The 20,562-nt window shown below is 40.3% G+C and overlaps 1 protein-coding gene across 2 annotated transcripts in view; it reads right to left on the reverse strand.

Annotated features, from left to right (window-relative positions):
* Nucleotides 1–7,108: 7,108 nt before the first annotated feature.
* The window catches only part of PDK3 (pyruvate dehydrogenase kinase 3), a 78,758-nt gene continuing 65,304 nt past the window's right edge, over nt 7,109–20,562 (reverse strand). Inside the window, exons 9-12 of one of the 2 annotated variants that reach the window (XM_052663023.1) lie at nt 17,784–17,894; nt 14,624–14,737; nt 12,139–12,278; nt 7,109–7,926 (exon numbers count right to left, since the gene is read on the reverse strand). In XM_052663023.1, coding sequence (XP_052518983.1) covers nt 7,896–7,926; nt 12,139–12,278; nt 14,624–14,737; nt 17,784–17,894 — 396 coding nt within the window. In that variant the 3' untranslated portion in view covers nt 7,109–7,895. The remainder of the gene's footprint in view (nt 7,927–12,138; nt 12,279–14,623; nt 14,738–17,783; nt 17,895–20,562) is intronic. The other variant, XM_052663025.1, reaches the window with a different exon arrangement.

Genomic DNA, 20,562 nt, shown 5'->3' on the forward strand with positions numbered 1-20,562 from the left:
TTAAGGTGTCCTTTTATTATGAAAAAGCACATAGAATCTGAGAACTGATAAAGATGGAGTTCAAGTTTCTTGGGTAACCTTGTGTTCCTGAGATGACAACACGTTTCAAACTTTAGCTCTAGAAGTTTAGACAAGAATGATCAAATCTGAGCACAACAGAATAGACTTCCAGAGATATCCATGAGGAATCTTATCAAAGGCTATTCCCTGAGACATGCAAGGGTAGTGAAAATGTAACTGAGTACAAAAAAAAAAACAAAACAAACAAACAACAACTTCTAAAATCAATTTGCTCTCTCTCTCCCTTTAAAGCAATTGTTAAAATTAGTTGGCATATTAAAGAATGCAACTATAATTCTTCACTTTTGGAAACTATAACATGAAAAAGTTAAGCAGACTTAATGGAATCCTCAAATGATGAGAACTTTTAAAGAATGCAATCGCAATTTTGTACTTTTGAAAAATGTGATGTGAAAAACAAATCCAAAATACTTCTCTATGTAAATTAAAGCTTCAGCCATGGTATTCAAAATTAAAATGATTTACATAATCTACTATACTTTTTTTTTGGTAATTAACCTTCCTGAGGCTGATTTTGTTCTTAGTATTTGCTTAACTAAAGTGCCTAATAAAATTTCTACAGAATATATTACTCTCTTCATAGATGAATATTATTTTAAACCACAATCTGACAAAAATCTAACTACATTTAATTATGCTTGATTAATCCAAATGTCACTGAGAGATTTATAGAATAGAGAAATATTTTTCAGGTTAAGTTCATCCTCTTTTTCACTGCAAGCTTCCTGGATCCACTATTACCACAAACCTGCGACTCAGTTCTAACATTTTTTTAAAAATTCCACCAAAAATAACTAGACCACGGGACTCCACACATCAAACTCTACTGCTTATCCTTTTCAAGAGCTGTGCAGACTCCACCAAAGACTTAAGTCACCACTTCAAATTGGGAAGCGAGCCACCCCTGTGGAGACAGCAGTGCTGGAGGGAAAAGAATACAGAGACGAGGAGTCGTCAAACACGAATATGCGTTTATTAAATGCTGCAGTCTTAATGCGAGATAAGAGCTGGGCTTTCTTTTAATACAGGCACTTAACTGTATCCCACTTTCAAAGGTTTTCAGTAGTGATGCCCTAAGGTGCTTTCATTTATATGCAAATACACGCCTAGCTACCCTCCCTAGAAACCAGTCGGACAGGTGTCAGAAGACCCCCCGAGTGTCCTCCTCAGCTCTGAGGGCGCAGGATCTCTACCAAGAGCCCCCCACCCTGCCCCAAATAGCTACTTGCATCCCAGCTCCACTGACCCATCACCAGCATCCTGGGCAATTCAAGTCCAGGTTTTAGAGATAGATGAAAAGGCATAAACAAAGGTTTCTCAAGGATTCCAGGACCTCGATATTGCTGTCCTTTTATTTTCTTCATTTAGGGGGTGGGAAGGGGCACGGGTTGAACACCACAGAGGCCAACTTGCAGACTTGAGAAGGAAGCCTCCTCGGTTAACCCTCTCTCCCGCCTCTCAGATCAGTTTGCCAGTGTTCCAGACAGTCTTTCCTCCTGACAAGCGGCATCACCCTCCAGAGGCTGGAAGTGGGAGGATCTGGTTTCGGTCATGAGTTCTGAAGTTCTGCAAAAACCATCCTGGGGTGTGGCTTGGCCTGCGTTTCCATTGTGAGGAGACACCGGCCCACACCATCAGTGCAATGTGACAACTGAACCTGGCTCATGCGCCCACCATTCCCCGCTGGCCAGCGAGACAAGGAAACGCCAAGGGGCTCAGCCTGGGCGCAAGGCAGCAGAGCCAGGCTGGGAACACAGCCTCTCCAGATGCAGAGGAACACACAGAGGAGACAGGGTGTCAGCGCTCACCAATGCGGCCTCGTTGAACAAACACAACCATACCATCCGTGAGGATGGAAACGCTTGCAGGGTTTTGTGTCACCTGCCCCCTAACCTGGCCCTTGCCGGCCCCTTCCCGCCTTTTTCTCTCAACTGTACTAGAAACTCTCCCTGGTGAGGGTCTCGCCCACCTGAATGTGGGCTCGAGAGGCTGGGCTCAGCCTGCTGTCATCACGGTGTGTGCCCAGCACTGGACATTTCAAGTGCATGGGAGACACTAGCTATTTAAAGGGAGGAATGAATACGGCTTTCCTTTCCATGAATCCGCTTTCCACCCTCTTCACTTCCTTCATCCCTCACATGTGGACACATGATCCATGCTGCGCTTCACACCAAGAGGGAACCAGAGCAGAGACCCTGAACTGAGGGGAAGGCGGTGCCCAGGGCAGAGTCAGGCACACTGAGCAAGACTGTCACCCCTGCTTGTGCATCGTGTGCTTGGCTGAAGGGAGGAAAGTGTGCCTTGTCGGATACTGGTCCACTGAGGGAAGGCAGCTTCAATTCTACAAACAGGCCAAATAAAACACTCAACCTGTGATCACCCTGTAAATGCACTTTCGAAACATCAATTTGTGTGACAGTAGGTCCCAGGCCTATGAACCATCTCAGTGTATACTTGTGAATATCAGCAACCATCCTGATGAGGACTTAATGCCTTTCTATTTCTTAATGAACCACGTTTTGAGATGGGTTGCTGAAAAGACAAGACAACCTGTGTCACAGTAAAAGCTCTCATAGGAATAACTCTCTCAGTCAGGCAGTTCGACTAGCAACCTGTTAGTTTAAAAAAAAAAAAAAACAGGAACAGTTTAAACTTCTCTTGGTAACAACTGATTATCTGCTAGTTTGAAATATTCTATCCTATTTAATGAATTAATAAATCTGTCAATGGCTAGTCACTTTTGAAGTTCATTAAAACGTCACCTGCCCTCTTGTTTTCAAGCCAGAAGGTACTGATCTCTCTAACTGATGGACCAGGAACTCAAGGTAAAAGCTATCTTTTTACAAAGAATAAACAAACATCTGGTATTGATGAAATTATTAATGGTGCCTTCCTGCTAGCGGCATGGCTTCCATCTGCTGACTAACATATAGCTTATGGTTGGGAAGGACATTATCGTCAAAGTCAATGTTTAAGCACCTGGACTGCTGGGAAGATGGCAGAGTAAGTCCATGTTTATATACGTGCTCCTGCCCTTCAACACACACATCCAAAAGCTGAAAAGGAAGCTGTCTATGGGGAAACTAATAAAAGCCACCACGCCATACCAAGGACTCCAGGGAAGCCTCTGACAACTAAGCTACGGACTCATCAGAGAAGGCTTCTTCAATCTGTCAAGCAGCCCACAGTTGCTGGGCAGTCGCTGAGAGGGTTTCAAGGGACTCGACTAATTATCTCTGAACTTGGAGAAACAAAGCCTGGTGGTGGTCAGGACAAGCCGAGGGCACGTTTCCCCAAGCAAACCTAGGAGGGGAGGTTAACATCTCACGTGCCCATCTGTGTGAAGAGGAGACCAACAGTAACGCGGGAGCTAAACACACAAACACTGACTACACGTAATCTGGCAGAGCAGAGGCACAGACCCTCTGAACTTGTGGGGGCGACCTCTAGTGGACATAGGGAAACGCGAGGGGACCCCTCTCCCCAAGTGGGACCCAGTCAGCCCAAGGGCAGAGCATTCAACAGTGTCCATGAAGGCACTCCGGGAGGCTTTGCTTCCCTCCTCCTTCCCCCGCATCCAGAGAGCAGAATGGAAAACAGACTGCCTCTGCCCCACACCCCATCAGCATCCAGCCTGCCAATTTCAGGGCTCAGGTGAGCAAACGTGTTTCACTTAAAAAAGGAGGCATTCAAGGACGACTTATTCATACTCTTCTTGGCAGACAGAATTGGTCCCATGCAAAGACCAAAATAATAAGCAGAAAAAGCCATCATGATACTTGTACAACAATAAAAGAGCAAAACGACACAGAAGAAAAGGAATGAAAGAAGCAAAAGATAGATACACACACTCTGGAAAAAAGAATGATCTCAGAAACCACAAAAATGGTAGACCACATAGGTCAGCTTTCCAAGAAATGAAATAAGGGGTCAAAGAGGACAACACAATGAGAGAAAAAGCTGGCAGAGCTAAGCAAAAGACACAGAGAAAAAAGATAAAACTGTAGCCAAAGTGAAAGCCACATGGGGGCCAAATCGAGGCCTAGAATCAACATCACAGGAAATGGAGACAGTGAAATGGGAGGTTAAGATTGGAGAAAAAACATCACACAGCAGGAAGAAAGACAAGGAGACCAAAACGATCAAAGGCAAGATAAATGTGGAAGACAGAGAACGGAGAGCCAACATAGGGGCAAACTGCTGAACAAAGAGAACCAACAAAGGGTAAGAAGTGAGGGAAGGCATGAGTGTCAATGTCTGATGCTCACTGCATACCAGAAAAAGCCAACAGATAACTGTTGGCTCCAAGATACACTCGACTGAAGTTACTGCATGTCAAGGACAAACATGAAATCACAAGTACCAGGGCCAACGAGCAGATCATCCACAAAAAAGGAAGAAAAATCTATCTGGACTCAGCTCTCTCTGAACCACCAGACACTAGAAGACAACAGAGTGACGTCTCTAAAGAACCGAGGGAAAAAAGACGTGATCCAAGAATCTGATAGCCAGCCAAGTTACTGTTCGTAAAAGATGCCATCTGAAATGATGCGAGAACACTCAACGGAAGCTGTAATCCCGTCCACTGAAAGATAAAAGCAACGACTCTCGGATGTAGAGTCTTTGTACGAGAGGGCTGGCAGTGAGCACTGACTTCATTCAAACACAGAATTAAGCCTAAATAACTCCAGTAATTACCTACAGTTAGACACTTTCAAGTCACCTGTCTTTCTAGGTAAAAGCTGCTAAATCCATTTGATGATCTCTAACTCTGCAAAATGACAATGCACAAAATAGAACCTCTCCCAAATGAAATTCTCTGACACTAAAGAAAATTTTTGGTTTCTGTCTTACCCTTGAGGGTTAATATAGTCAGGAAATTTCTCAAAAAAGATCATGCTAATTACCTGGGGCAGTGCTGAGGGCACAGGCTGAGGGCCAAGAAGACCCAGCTGCTAGCTTTGGTTCTTCCCTGCCACTGTGATGAACCACTGAACTGCTTTGGAACTTATATGAAAAACTGCATAATACCTGCATGGTTCAGCACACAGGAGCGAAAGGATCAAACGGGATGCTGTACGTGAAAGTTCTTTGGAATCTGTAAGCAAGGGTATAAAACCATGTTACCTGATTGGATGGAAAGTGAAGTCGCTCAGTCGTGTCCGTCTCTTGGCGACCCCATGAACTGTAGCCTACCAGGCTCCTCTGTCCATGGGATTTTCCGGGCAATAGTGCTGGAGTGGATTGCCATTTCCTTCTCCAGGGGATCTTCCCAACCCAGGTATCAAACCCGGGTCTCCCGCATTGTAGACAGATGCTTAACTGTCTGAGCCACCAGGGAAGTCCGATTGGGTGGAAAGAACACTATATTAAGCAGTCAAAATCAGTCATTCAGAGACAAAGAAAGGATCAGATGGCTCCCAAGAATCCATCCCTAAGTCCATCCTTTCATGTCTCTCCATTTTCAAGTCATCTCTTAACACTTTTATAAAGAGGAAATACTATACTTTCATAGCTCCTGACCAGAATTATTTTTAATTTGAAAACAAAGATAGTTTAAGAACTAAGAAAGATGCCGCCCACCATCCGAGGTAAATGTCTGTCCACTTCCATTCACTGAATCAGTTAATATTCATTAAGCACCTACTATGTGCCAGGCCCTGCTTCAAAAAGTAGATGCTTGAAATTGAGGAAATGACAGGGAAGTACAGGGGAATTGGGAGAACTAAACAAATTTAGCTGAAAAACGGTTAATGTCTATGTATATTACAACATGTAGAAAGATGACCAGATACCTAGAGACAAAGCACAGCAAACAGAAAGGAGAAATGAATACTTGGGGTGGCTGAACTGTGTGAATGCAAGATGTTCCTGAAACTCTTCTTATGGTTGCTTTGGAAGCAAAGTTAATTTCCTAATTCAGAAAACAAAGACACAATTTAAAAAAGAAAAAGAAAACAAAGACAGGAGAGGCAAGACTGTCCTGAAGTCAGACAGTTAAGCCAGAAATACATCAGCAAAGGACTATCAATGAAGTCATTAAAACACTGAAAGACATCTTCAGTTTCAAAAAAGACCTGAAAAGAAAGGAATGTGATCCCCTCCAGTGTATCAAGCATAGAAGAGTAAAGAGCTGTATAGCTGGAAAGGGAGGCCAAGGAAGAGGCTGAGAGACAAGCTGACATAGGAAAGCTGGGGTCTTTAAACTCAAAGGCCATTTTTTTTTTACATCTTTATATCACATGGAAATAATCACATGGAACAGCCCCATTCCCAAGACACTGACTCGACCTTCAAAAAACAGGCCTTTATGCAGACCATCTCATTACTTGTGTCTTGGGAGTAACGTTGGTCTTTTTCTTACCAGACTAGATTATGAATTCCCTGACGAGAGTCTTCTAAGGATGGAAGAGATGAGGTCTTCCGAAAGACAAAGGAATCACCATGAGCTCAGGTAATGTAATGAAAGAGTATTAGCTTTGGTGGAACAAAGAGAAACAGAGTCGTCCTCCATGCGAGTGCAGTGGATCAGAACACGGCTCCATCCAGGGGAAAAGCCCACTGAGCTGGCAGCAGCAAAAAGAGGGTTAGTACTGTCATATGTCTAGAGGAGGAGGAATACTTTACCAGTGACAGCTTTTAAATCAGTGGACTCAACACTTCAACACTAGATGGAGAAACATTTATATGGATGTTAAAAGAGGGCAGAAGTCAAAGTAGAAGATAAATATATGAAAAATATTAGTGAAGAGAAACACACCCTGCAGAGCTGTTTAAGTTGTGGGTTTTAAATCCAGACTCTCAGATAGCTTGTGTTTCTAAGGGTAAACATGACACGACAATTCTAAAGCGGGCTGAACGTCATGAAAATATAAACAATGATGACCTGGGACATGTTCCAAATAAACTAGAAAGAACTTTTCCCTTCGATGGCCTATTTTACACCTAGTAGAGTGCATCACCACAGGGACTTAGAAAACTGCAAAGGAATATGATGTGACAAAAGGACCGTATTCAGTGGTAAATTGTTACATGAGCATAAAAACTTCACTTCCCACTCTTTACAAACTTGATAATGACTTGAAGGTAGTTTTTCACTTAAGATCTTTGAAACCAAGCAGCTAAGTGAAAAATTCCAAGACAACTTTTGGAACACTTTAATCAACAGAATGGAAGTATACAAATGAATTTCAAAATGAAATCAATGCACCCAAGAGGGAGATCTAACATGAGAGTATCTACAGCTCACAATGAGAATCTGGTCAGATGGAAGAAGGCCAGAGTCCAAAGCAGAGAGTAAAGAGGGATGCGTAAGAGAGAGGAAGGGCTCTGGGACAGAAATATCAAGACGTGCTCATCTGATGTATTCAAATTCCAGACTCCCCAAGGCCATAGTTGGTGGTTTGGGACAAACATGGTATTTGGTCACAAAGAGCAGCAGTAGAGATCGGCTGTATCTGGAATGGGGAGGGAGGCGAGAAATCTGGGGAGACTGTAGACAGTCTATGATAAAGAAGACGGAGGTATGAGGACACGGGCACTAATAAGGCTCTGTGTCCCCTTACAACAGGTGCCAACCAAACCACAGCAATGTACTATGAAAAATGACTCAAGTTACTGCTTTAGTGGAAGATATGAAGTAGCTACAGGAAACTTCTGTGGAAAAGGTCCAGCTTATATGGAGAAAAATACACATTCAAGCACTGGATTATCTATAGTGCCACATTCAGAGTTGGTGGAGGAAAGGAGCTCTTTCCAGGTGACTTGCAGAAGGCCATCTTTTCTTCATGGAGCAGACTGAAGCATTCAGTTCTTTACAAAGTTCTGTTAGTCTTCATCTTGTCCCTGCAAAGAAAATGACGGGGACAGCCCCAGTGAGTTTATCAGGACAACCTTCTCAATTGTAACTGAGATGTAGTCAGAGCATTTAGTTACAATGACAATTCAAAAACCTGCGTCTTATCTCAGAATTATTCTCTATAGTTACTACAGAAAAAGAATTAGCATTTAATGACATATATACACTAAAGCAGTTCTTTCCTCTCAGTGAAAACCCTGCTTAGAAATGAGGAACCATTGCCAATGGGCATGGGATTTCTTTGGGGAATGGTGAATATGGTCTAAAATCAGACAGTGGTGAGGAGCACACCACCCTGGGAATTTACTAAAAACCACTGAGTTGTATGCTTTCAAAGGGTGACTTTTATGGTATGTGAATTATATCTCAATAAAGTTGTAATTCAAAATCTGCTTAGAAATTAAATTTTCTTAGCATTTCTCGTTCACCTAATGAATTTAATATAACTACTAAATACTTTCCCAAGGTTGCCACCAATTATCCTATTTCTGTTAGTGAAAAATTTTCAGTGTCAGGATAGCCATTTTAGAATTTTAAAAACTGCTTTCTGGTAACATTTGGTTGCCTAATAAGATGTCAGAAATGAAGACTCAGGGACTTCCTTGATGGTCTCAATGCAGGGGGCATGGGTTTGATCTCTAGTCAGGGAACTAAGATGATACATGCTACCCAGCATGATCAATAAATAAATTTTTAAAATTTCCCCTAAATAATAATGTATCATCCTTTATAAAAAAGAAATTAAGACTCATAATGACAGTATACAACCTGCTAAACTATTTAAATAGGCTTTAAAACAATATTCAACTAAAACCATCTTTTTACAATCCAAATGGACCTTAATGTTCATAAAGACCGTTTTCTGTGCTACCCAAATAATTCCCCCTACCAGAGCCATCGCTGGAATTAACGCTCATACTGATTCCCAATATACTACTTGACTTATACGAACTGAAAATGGAATCAAGGGAAATTGAGCCAGGTGTTTCAAGCTGATTTAGCTTAACCTTGGCCAGGGATGGTGTGTATATGTATATACACACACCTGTGTGCGCACTCACACTCATGTGCATAAAACAAACTCCTCTAAATTTCATCATTTGAGGTGAGTGACCAATGCAACAACACTGCACAGAGGCCCATCACAATACTCCCAGAGGAAAAAAAGTAGCAATATAAATAACCTTTTACATCCTTCATTGGAAAGGATCAATGCTACTACAATGGTACAAAGTCACAAAGCTATATAAACTCTATTTGCCTACAAATACCTGTCTGTTGCACTTTGTTAGGAATCAAGGTTTTCAGGGTAAGAGGAAATATATACAATTAAAATAGATTAGGGAGAAATATTACAATATTAAAAGAGAATTAAAAATCAACATGAACTTATATATCTTAAATCATGTTTTATAGATCTGTCCAGAAAACAAGACTAGAAAAGATGTCATGTACACCTCCAGCTCCCAGATTAGGGTTTCTAATACCCATTAAAAGTAAACAGGAGTCTTAGTATGAGATGAACTTAGGATATCCTCTTGGGCCAGAAAGCAAGGAAGCTTTCAAAGACCAACAGGATTTCACCAATGGAACATAAAGGATATGGTCAAAATAGCTTCCAGTGGTCAAAGGTGTGCCAATTTTAGCATCAAAAAGATGGCTACTACATGCAGTGACAGGGTGAACCTCACAGAGAAGAGAGCCAGACACAAAAACAGCATGCACTGTATGTTCCATTTATTTTAAATTCAAGAAGAGAAGAGAGTCAGATATAGTGATAGGTGATAGAGTTGGAGTAATGGTTATATGGTGGGGAGGGAAAAAGGAGAAGAGTGTGACTAGAAAGTGGCCTTTTCGAGTCCTGGAGATACAGATATAAAAATTCATCATGTTACAAACTTTATATCTGTACACTTTTTATATATATGTTAAATATTGACCAAAATATACCAACAAAGCAATAAAAATCTACAACATCCATGCTGCTACTGCTGCTAAGTCGCTTCAGTCGTGTCCAACTCTGTGCGATCCCATAGATGGCAGCCCATCAGGCTCCCCTGTCCCTGGGATTCTCTAGGCAAGAATACTGGAGTGGGTTGCCATTTCCTTCTCCAATGCATGAAAGTGAAAAGTGAAAGAGAAGTTGCTCAGTCGTGTCCAACTCTTAGCGACCCCATGGACTGCAGCCTACCAGGCTCCTCCATCCATGGGATTTTCCAGGCAAGAGTACTGGAGTGGGGTGCCATTGCCTTCTCCAACAACATCCATAATACTACTTAAAAAAAAGGAAGCCTGAAACTCCCCCATCACCATTTAAGGTGGTTTCTAACTCAACATCGTCCTGGAAAATTTGCAATTTAAAAGAAAGATTTAAATGCCTATCCTGCCTTGCCAGGAGGAAATGTACTTCAGAAGGTACCTAAATGACCTTAGCTGATGAGGAAAAACTTGATAGGAGAATGTCAGCTAACTGTCAAAGGAATGACACTAGCAAAACACTCATCATTTTATAAACATTAACAAAATTACTGATTCAGGCCAAGTTTTTCAACTGGTCTTAATAACCCCTAAGTGATGGCTCTATGGTGCCAAAGTAACACTACGCAGATCATTTTCTGATTGAGAAGGGAAAATTAACCACATTGTGGAGGGACCAGGCAGTTGAATTATGGACAGTCTTAACATTACTAACACTGGATCAACCAAACTGCCTGGGTCTCAGAGTGTAATTCTGCATCCTTATTTATGAAATATTCTAGCAAAAAAAAAAATGCTCCACTGAGCCTTCAGATGAACTTCCAGTTTATGGGAGAGCCAGGGTTTCAAAGAAAAAAAATCAAACAAATCAAGGTGGGACATTTTTGCAGGACAACTGGTATGGTCTTTCAATAACAAAAAATTGTTCTACATTAAAATCTAGAGACCTACTCAGATGTGTTATGTGGTCCTGGAATCGATTTGCCTTTGGGACAAATCAGGGGAATTTTCATGATGAAAATATAATGACACAGAAAGATGGAGACAGTTAAATGAAATAAAACTAGGCTGCACAACAGTATGAAAAGCATGATCTCATTTGGGGAAAAATACATATACATATATACAAATAGCAAAACACCTGGAAGGACACAGATAAAGCTCTAAGAATGGTAATCTCTGGATTATGAGAATACAATAGTTTCTCTTTTTTTGCTTATTTATATTTTTTAACAGTGTACATATACTGCTTTTTGATTATTAAAAGATTACTTTAAATTAAACAAATAATCAGAACCCTTACTGTTGCTAGTAGAGTTGGAGCTTAAAGGTTGTCAGAAGAAAGAAAACTGGAAACCAAAGTCTGGATTATTTATTGTTGTTATTACCACAAAGTAGTAAAACTCGTTATTCTGTGATTGATCATCTTCTTCATTTTTTTAATTGTGGTAAACTATATGTAAAGCTTACTCTCTGGTTAAGATGGAAAAAAATGTTTTATTAAGTGTACAGCTCAGCAGCGTTCAGTACATTCACAGTGTTGCACCACCATCCATCTCCAGAACTTTTTCATCTTTCTCCAATGAAACTCTGTCCTCATTAAACACTAAATTTGCTTTTCTCCTACTCCCCAACCATGGCAACCACCATTCTACTTTCTTCAGGGGCCTTACATAAGTTGAAGCATACAGTATCTGTCCTTCAGGGTCTGGATTATTTCATTTATCATAATGACTTCAAGGTTTATCTATACTGTAGCATGTCACAACTTTATTCTTTTTAAGGGCTGAATAATAATAATTGGTTATATGGATAAACCCACTGTTTACCTTGATTGATAACTTTAACTTTTTTATTTTTCTGGTTTCAATCCATCTACAGACTTTCTCTAAACATTCTGTCAATTCTATGGATGATGATAAACTGAATTACTTTTTAAATAAGATTCGTGGCAGGATACACACCCTGCTTACTGCTTTTAATACCTCCATAGGGAAAGGACTCCCAGAACATCAGGTCCTCTACTGAAATGGCTACTCTGGTGACCCAGTTCTTGCTATCCTTCCTGTCTGGGGTGAAAAAATACTCCCATCTTTCTTTAGGGATCACTGCTTTTCCAGTGGCAAAACTACAAAGATGTGGCTGAAAATATCAATCATCTGGCTGGTAGACTCTGAGGAAAAATCAAATATTTTGTAATATAAAGAAAAGTAGTCAATTACTGTTTTGCCTTGTATTTGGAAGCGTCCCTGGGCTCACTGCTGGGATTGCTCCAATCGTCAGCTTCAGCTGTGCTCTTGTAATGGCGCCATGCGGACTTGTTAAAAACCGGAAGTCTCTCAAATGATTCACTTGAAAGGGCCTAAGGAGAGAAACAAAAATGTATAGTAAAGGTCTACAGTATCATCTTTCTCATGTGAAATACCAACTCAAATTTTACTATTCAAAGCATCAGAAACCTTAATGTGGAGGTATACTAAAGTTACATTTTAGCATTTTACTTAGACTGGACAGGATAAAATGAAAGCATTTTTTAAAGGAATAAAAACATTCATGCCCAAAAAACCAGTAAACATGAAGAGAACAAAAACCATTTTCGTTAATACTGATAAAGATATCCAATCGTCTTAGACCAAACACTATTGTCCACTGGGTAAATGCTCTCCCAGAGGGCCCAGAAGAAATAAAGTTTCACAGTAGATTTATAAATATAAGCTCATAAAGTGATATCAAATAGCATATTGTTTCTATGTATTGGCATCTAAGATAAACACCCCAAATAAAGGGTTATTTTATGATATAACATATAAAACACTACATAGCTGCTAAAAGGATGAGCCAGTTCTATGTGAACTGATACGGAAGTATCTCCAAGATATACTGGAAAGTAGAACAGAGCAAAGTGCTAAAATAATCACTGGTGTGAAAACAATTAAATTCTCTCTCCATATGTTTATCAATACAGAATCAACTTCTAAGAGGATTCACATGAAACTGGTACCCATGGTCACCCCAGAAAAGAGAACCCAGTGGCTCTGGGCCAGTAATGGGAGACAGTTTTCCCTTTCACAGCTTTAAATTTTCATACAATGTGCCCCTATTACATAATCAAAAAGTACTCCAAATATTCTAGAGTTTCAGTTCAATTCAGTTGTTCAGTCATGTCCAACTCTTTGTGACCCCATGGACTGCAGCACACCAGGCCTCCCTGTCCATCACGAACTCCCGGAGCTTGCTCAAACTCATGTCCATTGAGTTGGTGATGCCATCCAACCATCTCATCCTCTGTCATCCCCTTCTCCTTCCACCTTCAATCTTTCCCAGCATCAGTCTTTTCAAATGAGTCAGTTCTTCACATCAGGTGGCCAAAGTATTGGAGTTTCAGCTTCAGCATCAGTCCTTCCAATGAATATTCAGGACTGATCTCCTTTAGGATGGACTGGTTGGATCTCCTTGCAGTCCAAGGGACTCTCAAGAGTCTTCTCCAACACCACAGTTCAAAAGCATCACTTCTTTGGCTCTCAGCTTTCTTTACAGTCCAACTCTCACATCCATACATGACTAATGGAAAAACAATAGCCTTGACTAGATGGACCTTTGTTGGCAAAGCAATGTCTCTGCTTTTTAATATGTTGTCTAGGTTGGTCATAACCTTCCTTCCAAGGAGTAAACATCTTTTAATTTCATGGCTGTAGTCACCATCTGCTGTGATTTTGGAGCCCAAAAAAGTAAAGTCTGACACTGTTCCCACTGTTTCCCCATCTATTTCCCATGAAGTGATGGGACCGGATGCCATGATCTTAGTTTTCTGAATGTTGCGCTTTAAGCCAACTCTTTCACTCTCCTCTTTCACTTTCATCAACAGGCTCTTTAGTTCTTCTTCACTTTCTTCCATAAGGGTGGTGTCATCTGCATATCTGAGGTTATTGATATTTCTCCCGGCAATCTTGATTCCAGCTTGTGCTTCATCCAGCCCAGCGTTTCTCATGATGTATTCTGCATATAAGTTAAATAAGCAGGGTGACAATATACAGCCTTGACGTACTCCTTTCCCTATTTGGAACCAGTCTGTTGTTCCATGTCCAATTCTAACTGTCACTTCCTGACCTGCATACAGATTTCTCAAGAAATTTCTCAAGCAGAACAGGTGGTCTGGTATTCCCATCTCTTTCAGAATTTTCCACAGTTTGTTGTGATATTCTAGAGTTTAGAAGTAAATAAAAGTTTGATACCACCACTGAATGAGAAAAGTTGTATCACAGAGAACTTTGTTATCTGATCAGACTTTAAGGTAAACATATTATAAGCACTGAAATCTTGCAACTTTAAGCCAGCAAGTCTCTAAAATAAAAGACTTCAGTTTATGAAAATCTGTCTTTTAAATGAGTCCTTTTAATGGATATGCAAATTTTAAAAAAAATCACAACTTAGAATTAAGGTTTTTAAAAATCAGTATTTAAATTTTCATATCTCCATATTTCCTATTTTGCTTTGAGCATAAAATCAAGGGTAGGTCATAACTTGGTTTTCACATAAAAGTGAAGTAAATCCTAGTTGAATATAAGAATTCATATATATATTAAATCATATATATATGATTATTCATATATATGAGATGATGATACAGTGCTAATCTGCTTTAGTTATTAGAACTTACAGCTTTAAAAAGTAAAGATGCTTTCCTGTAACAGAAATAAAATGCAGTACCTTTAAATAAATGACAGCATCAGTACCCACGCCTTCCATAGAATAGAGTTTTAGATCTCCTTGAAAATATCTAGCATACAGACGAGAAATTGGCAAGCCATAACCAAATCCAGCCTATTGAGAAAAGAAAATTAATACACTGAGAAAGGCACAAAATGCTAACACGTTGATCCTGAGGACCATCTGAAAGATTAGAATCAATTCTTGATTCATATTTAAAGCAAATACATTGACCCAACCCATACTATGACACACATACATGGCATCTATGGCAAACAATCTATTTTCATCCTCCAAAAATATTTCTCACGTGTTTGGAAAAGAATAGAAACACTCCTATTTTGACTAAGCTTTTTTTAAATATCACAAATAATGCTTTTAATTATTTAGCTTCTTATACTACTCACATAACAGAAACTGACAAATCTATGTTGTTGTTATTTAGTCACTAAGTCACGTGTAACTCTCTTGCAATCCCATGGACTATAGTCCATCAGGCTCCTCTGTCCATGGGATTGCCCAGGTAAGAATACTGGAGTGAATGGGTTGCAAATCCTTCTCCCAGGAGACTAATGCTTTTTGAACGTTTTAAAGTAATTGTTTAGCATTGTTTAAAAACAAATCCCAAATCAAGTGGGATTTGAACTGGAAACTCAACTAAACCACATCATTCCAAAGTTCTATTAACTGATTTCTTTGCTCTTTATAGTGAACATTCAATTGAGTAGCACAGGAGTTGAAACCTATCAGTACCAAGGCTAACACAATGAAAAGAAAGTGATCTCCTAAGGGCTACTTCCTAAAGCTGTGGAACACTACAGTATTTTGACATGTGGTTGTCCATGTATTTTTAGAGACAAGAAAGCAATGCCAGTACCCTCCTGTACCTCTGTGTCATAGAACCCTGACTGTAACAGGTTGTCGGGGGGCAGGGAAAGATTTCCGATACTGACAAGAATAAGAAAAATTGAGACTGATTTCAAAAACTCTGGGTTGGAGAGGAAGGGGCTGTTCCTCAAGCTTTGGCCCCTTTGATTAAGTCCACTGACAGGTTAGTGAAGGAGGCAGTGGGCAAACACACACCAGTGGTTGGGTGGGCTTTAGGTTCGGACAGATGAAATCCACTTTTTGTGCAACTAGCAGTTTGCTCAACCTAAGACTGTTTTCTTACCCCAAAAATGTAATAAAAAGCTTACATAAGAGCTGTTGTAAGAATTAAATGATATAAGGAGTGTAAAGTCTTGGGACAGTGTCTAAGACACAGCAGAATGAAAGAAATGGAAGCTACTATGACGGCTACCACACAGCAGTAATTTTACTAAGCTCTGCAGCTTTCAACTGCTTTCTAACAGCTTTCCTAGATTCCCTCCTTGGGGTTAGGGCCTAAACAAGGGTTGGGTGTGATAGAGTACACCATCATGGAAGGGCTGCAGGACAGGCAGAACACGGTCAGGAGCAAAGACGAGGCAGCCGAAATGGTGACTGAGGTCACCCCAGCAAAGAAATCAGCGGACTCTGGAGGAGGCTGAGGAAACCTGCCTCCTCCAGTCAAGCAAGGCCCGGAGCCAGCTCCCAGGGCTACCAGGGAACAGCGGAGAACACCTGAGCCCGATGCAGTCATGAGTGTGAAGAGACGGGTGACCCCAGGGTCCCACGGAATGCAAAGGAGGGGCCTCTACCTCAGATTTGGTCAAGTTCTGGAAAGTCTTCCCAGGGTGTCAAAGGATCAATAGGAGTTGGCTGGGACAACATTTCCAAAAAAGAAATGCATGTGTCACAGCACAGGGCTGTAACACAGTAAGGTGCTTGATGATGAAATTACATTTCCTAGTAGTACATACCCACATGCCTGCTTACAGGCTGAGGAGAGCTAACTGGGAGACATGCTGGTGGAAGCATTTCTTCAAAAGTAGAGCCACATAGCACACTGGAAAGAATACAGACAGACATGGCCAGTGCTGGCTTGACCATCATAAGCTCAATGACCCTGGGCAAACAGGTAACCTCATTTCCTCATCTATAACATGTGAGGTCAGATGCATACTTTTTAAAACTCTTACTTCAATTGCTCAGTTTCATTAAAAAAAAAAAAATGACATCACAGCTGTCCTCAAGATGCTATTTTGAGACCTGGAAGAGATGAGCCATATTCCTTTTAAACAACTGGTGAAGGCTCTAGATTTGCTTGTGGCATTTTGTTTTCCTTTTGACATTTGTTTAAATAGGTACCAGAAAACTAGTCAAGGTGATGGGTTTCAAAACTGATCTCTCAAATATTTTCTTGAATCCTATATAAACGACTTCCTCTCTGCTTTCAATATGCTCTGTTAACAAACTGTCTTGAATAAATGATGCTAAGTGTTGGATTTTATTCATACAAATAAAACATAATCTTATGTGCTTATCAGGCAGGTAAGACTTGAAAATGAAAATGTACACCCTGAACTATTTCGCAGAATGATAGCTATGTTGCTGTGTTTAATGACAAAGGGTTCAATTGTTGTTTGTCAATTAGAAACACTCAGCGGGGGAAGAAAGTGTGGCCCTACCAGGATCTAAATGCTGCCATGGCAACCAGAGGCTTTCCTCACTGCCTTAATAGAGCTGAAGATTTTTTCCACAGTGAGACAGAAAAGGCTCTGAAAATGCATACACAACCTATATGTTTCCTGCTTATGTTATTTCATGTAAAAAATGTAATGTGTTCATAATTTAACATTTAATTATATAAACAAATTTGGCAGGGGAAGTTCTAAGGCCCTGGATGATCCAAGCCATGGAGGTATGCAGTGCCCAGGGTCTGCTGCAGCCAGACACACGGTGCTGTTCCCCGTTCACCTGCTATTAAACTTCCACCCCCGCCAAGGGGAACACCAGGTGGTAAATAGTGCTCTGGCAGCCGTCTTAACCATGACGTTTTTCTCTCTATTGGGAAGGCAGGCATTCAGCTCTGAGTGTTTTTTACACACAAATTAGAGAAGAAATCTGAGGCCAAAAGAGTCATAAAGAAAGTGGCAATAGCATAAAACTCCCCCCTCCTTCAAACAAGGTGGAAAACATTCAAATTCAACAAGGCTAATGCAACACCCTGGGGAAACGGCCTGCCCTGTCCGTTTTCGCGTTAATGGTCCTTCCTCCAACAACAGCTTGACAGGCTTACCAATGGGGCGGCTCGGGTAGGCTCCAGGCTAGGTCTCGGAGCAGTTGAATACATGTAGTTAAAAAGGCGATCTATTTTTCGGAGTGGAACCCCACCACCTAGGTCACTTATCTGTAACGTACAAAAATATTAAAAGAAGAAAAAGTCATCATCCATATACTTAGCAGGTGGCAAGGAGTTCATTACATAAAGTATATGACAGATTACTCTAAACTGTGCAAGGGCTTCAACTCCCAAAGAAATACAGTCCCTTTGTGAATGGTATAAAACAAGGGAGGTGGGCAACTGGGGTCAGCATCCAATAGGCTTGGATTTGAGATCTTGATCAGCTCCCTAAAAATGGGGTTCTAATGAAGTTTAAACAAGGTAACTTAAGCCAAGGATCTAATGTAGTACTTACAAATAAAAACTCCCAAACTCATTCTACAAGGCGACCATCATCCTGATACCAAAACCACAGGCCAATATCAATGATGAACACAGATGCAAAAATTCTCAACAAAATTCTAGCAAACAGAATCCAATAACACATTAAAAGGATCATATATCATGATCACATGGGCTTTATCCCAGGGATGCAAGGATTCAACATTCATGAATCAATGTGATATACAATATTAATAAACTGAAATATAAAAACCATATGATCATCTCAATAAATGCAGAGAAAGTCTTTGATAAAATTCAATACTCATTTATGATAAAAACTCTCCAGAAAGGAGGCACAGAAGGAACCTATCTCAACATAATGGGCTTCCATGGTAGCTCAGATGGTGAAGAATCTGCCTGTAACACAGGAGACCTGGGTTCGATCCTTGGGTTGAGAAGATCCCCTGAGGAGGTCATGGCAACCCATTCCAGTATTCTTGCCTGGAGAATCCCCATGGACAGAGGAGCCTGGCAGGCTACAGTCCATGAGGCTGCAAAGAGTCGGACACAACTGGGCGACTAAGCACAGCTCAGTACATCGCAACATAATAAAGGCCATATATGACAAACCCCCAACAAACATTTCTCTCAATGGTGAAAAACTGAGAGCATCTCCTCTAAGATCAGAAACAAGACAAGGGTGCCCATTCTTGCCACTATTATTCAACATAGTTTTGGAAGTCCTAGTCATGGCAATCAGAGAAGAAAAAGAAAAGGAATCCAGATTGAAAAAGGAGAAGTAAAACTCTCACTCTTTGCAGATGACATGATACCATACATAGAAAACCCTAAAGATGCCATCAGAAAATTACTAGAGCTAATAAATTAATATAGTGAACTCACAGGATATAAAATATACAGAGATCATTTGCATTCCTATCAGCTAACAATGAAAAATTGGGAAGAGAAATTAAGGAAACAATTCCATTCACCACTGCAGCAAAAAGAATAAAGTACTTAGGAGTAAACCTAAAGAGATAAAAAACCTGTATTCAGAAAACCATAAGACACAGATAAAAGAAATCAAAGAAGACACAAACAGATGGAGAAATATACTATGTTCTTGGATTGGAAGAACCAATACTGTGAAAATGTCTATACTACCCAAAGCAACCTACAGATTCGATGCAATTCCTCTGAAACTACCAATGGTATTTTTCAAAGAACTAGAACAAAAATATTTCACAATTCATACAGAAACACAAAAGACCCTGAATAGCCAAAGCAATCTTGAAGAAAGAAAAATGGCGCTGGAGGAATCAACTTTCCAGACTATACCACAAAGCTAGTCATCAAGACAGTATGGTACTGGCACAAAAACAAATATAAACCAATGGAACAAGACAGTCTAGAGATAAACCCACGCACCTTATCTTTGACAAAGGAGGCAAGAATACACAATGGAGAAAAGACAGTCTCTTCAATAACTGCTGCTGGGAAAACTGGAACCCTACATGTAAAAGAATGAAACTAGAACACTTCCTAACACCATACAAAAAGTGAACTCGAAATGGATTAAAGACTTAAATATAAGGCCAGAAACTAGAAAGCTCTTAGAGGAAAATACAGGCAGTACACTTTTTGACATAAATCACAGCAGGATCCTCTTTGACCCAGCTCCAAGAATAAAAATAAACAAATGGGACCTAATGAAACTTAGAACCTTTTGCCCAGCAAAGAAAACAATAAACAAGATTAAAAGACAACCCTCAGTGTGGGAGAAAATAATTTCAAACAAAACAACTGACAAAGAATTAATCTCCAAAATATATAAGCAGCTCATATAGCTCAATATCTGAAAAATAGAGAGCTTAATCAAAAAATTGGCAGAAACAGCAAAGGAAACTACAAACAAGGTGAAAAGACAACCCTCAGAATGGGAGAAAATAATAGCAAATGAAACAACTGACAAAGAATTAATTTCCAAAATATACAAACAGCTCATATAACTCAATACCAGAAAAACAAACCACTCAATCAAAAAGTGGGGAAAAGACCTAAAAAGACATTTCTCCAAAGAAGACATACAGATGGCTAGCAAACACATGAAAAGATGCTCAACATCACTTGTTATTAGAGAAATGCAAATCAAAACTACAGTGAGGTTATCATCTTACACTAGTCAGAATCAGTTCAGTTCAGTCGCTCAGTTGTGTCCGACTCTTTGCGATCCCATGAATCGCAGCATGCCAGGCCTCCCTGTCCATCACCATCTCCCAGAGTTCACTCAAACTCAGGTCCATTGAGTCGGTGATGCCAACCAGCCATCTCATCCTGGGTCGTCCCCTTTCCCTCCTGTCCCCAATCCCTCCCAGCATCAGAGTCTTTTCCCATGAGTCAACTCTTTGCA

This window comes from Budorcas taxicolor, chromosome X (assembly GCF_023091745.1).
Source record: "Budorcas taxicolor isolate Tak-1 chromosome X, Takin1.1, whole genome shotgun sequence".
Classification (NCBI taxonomy): Eukaryota; Metazoa; Chordata; class Mammalia; order Artiodactyla; family Bovidae; genus Budorcas; species Budorcas taxicolor.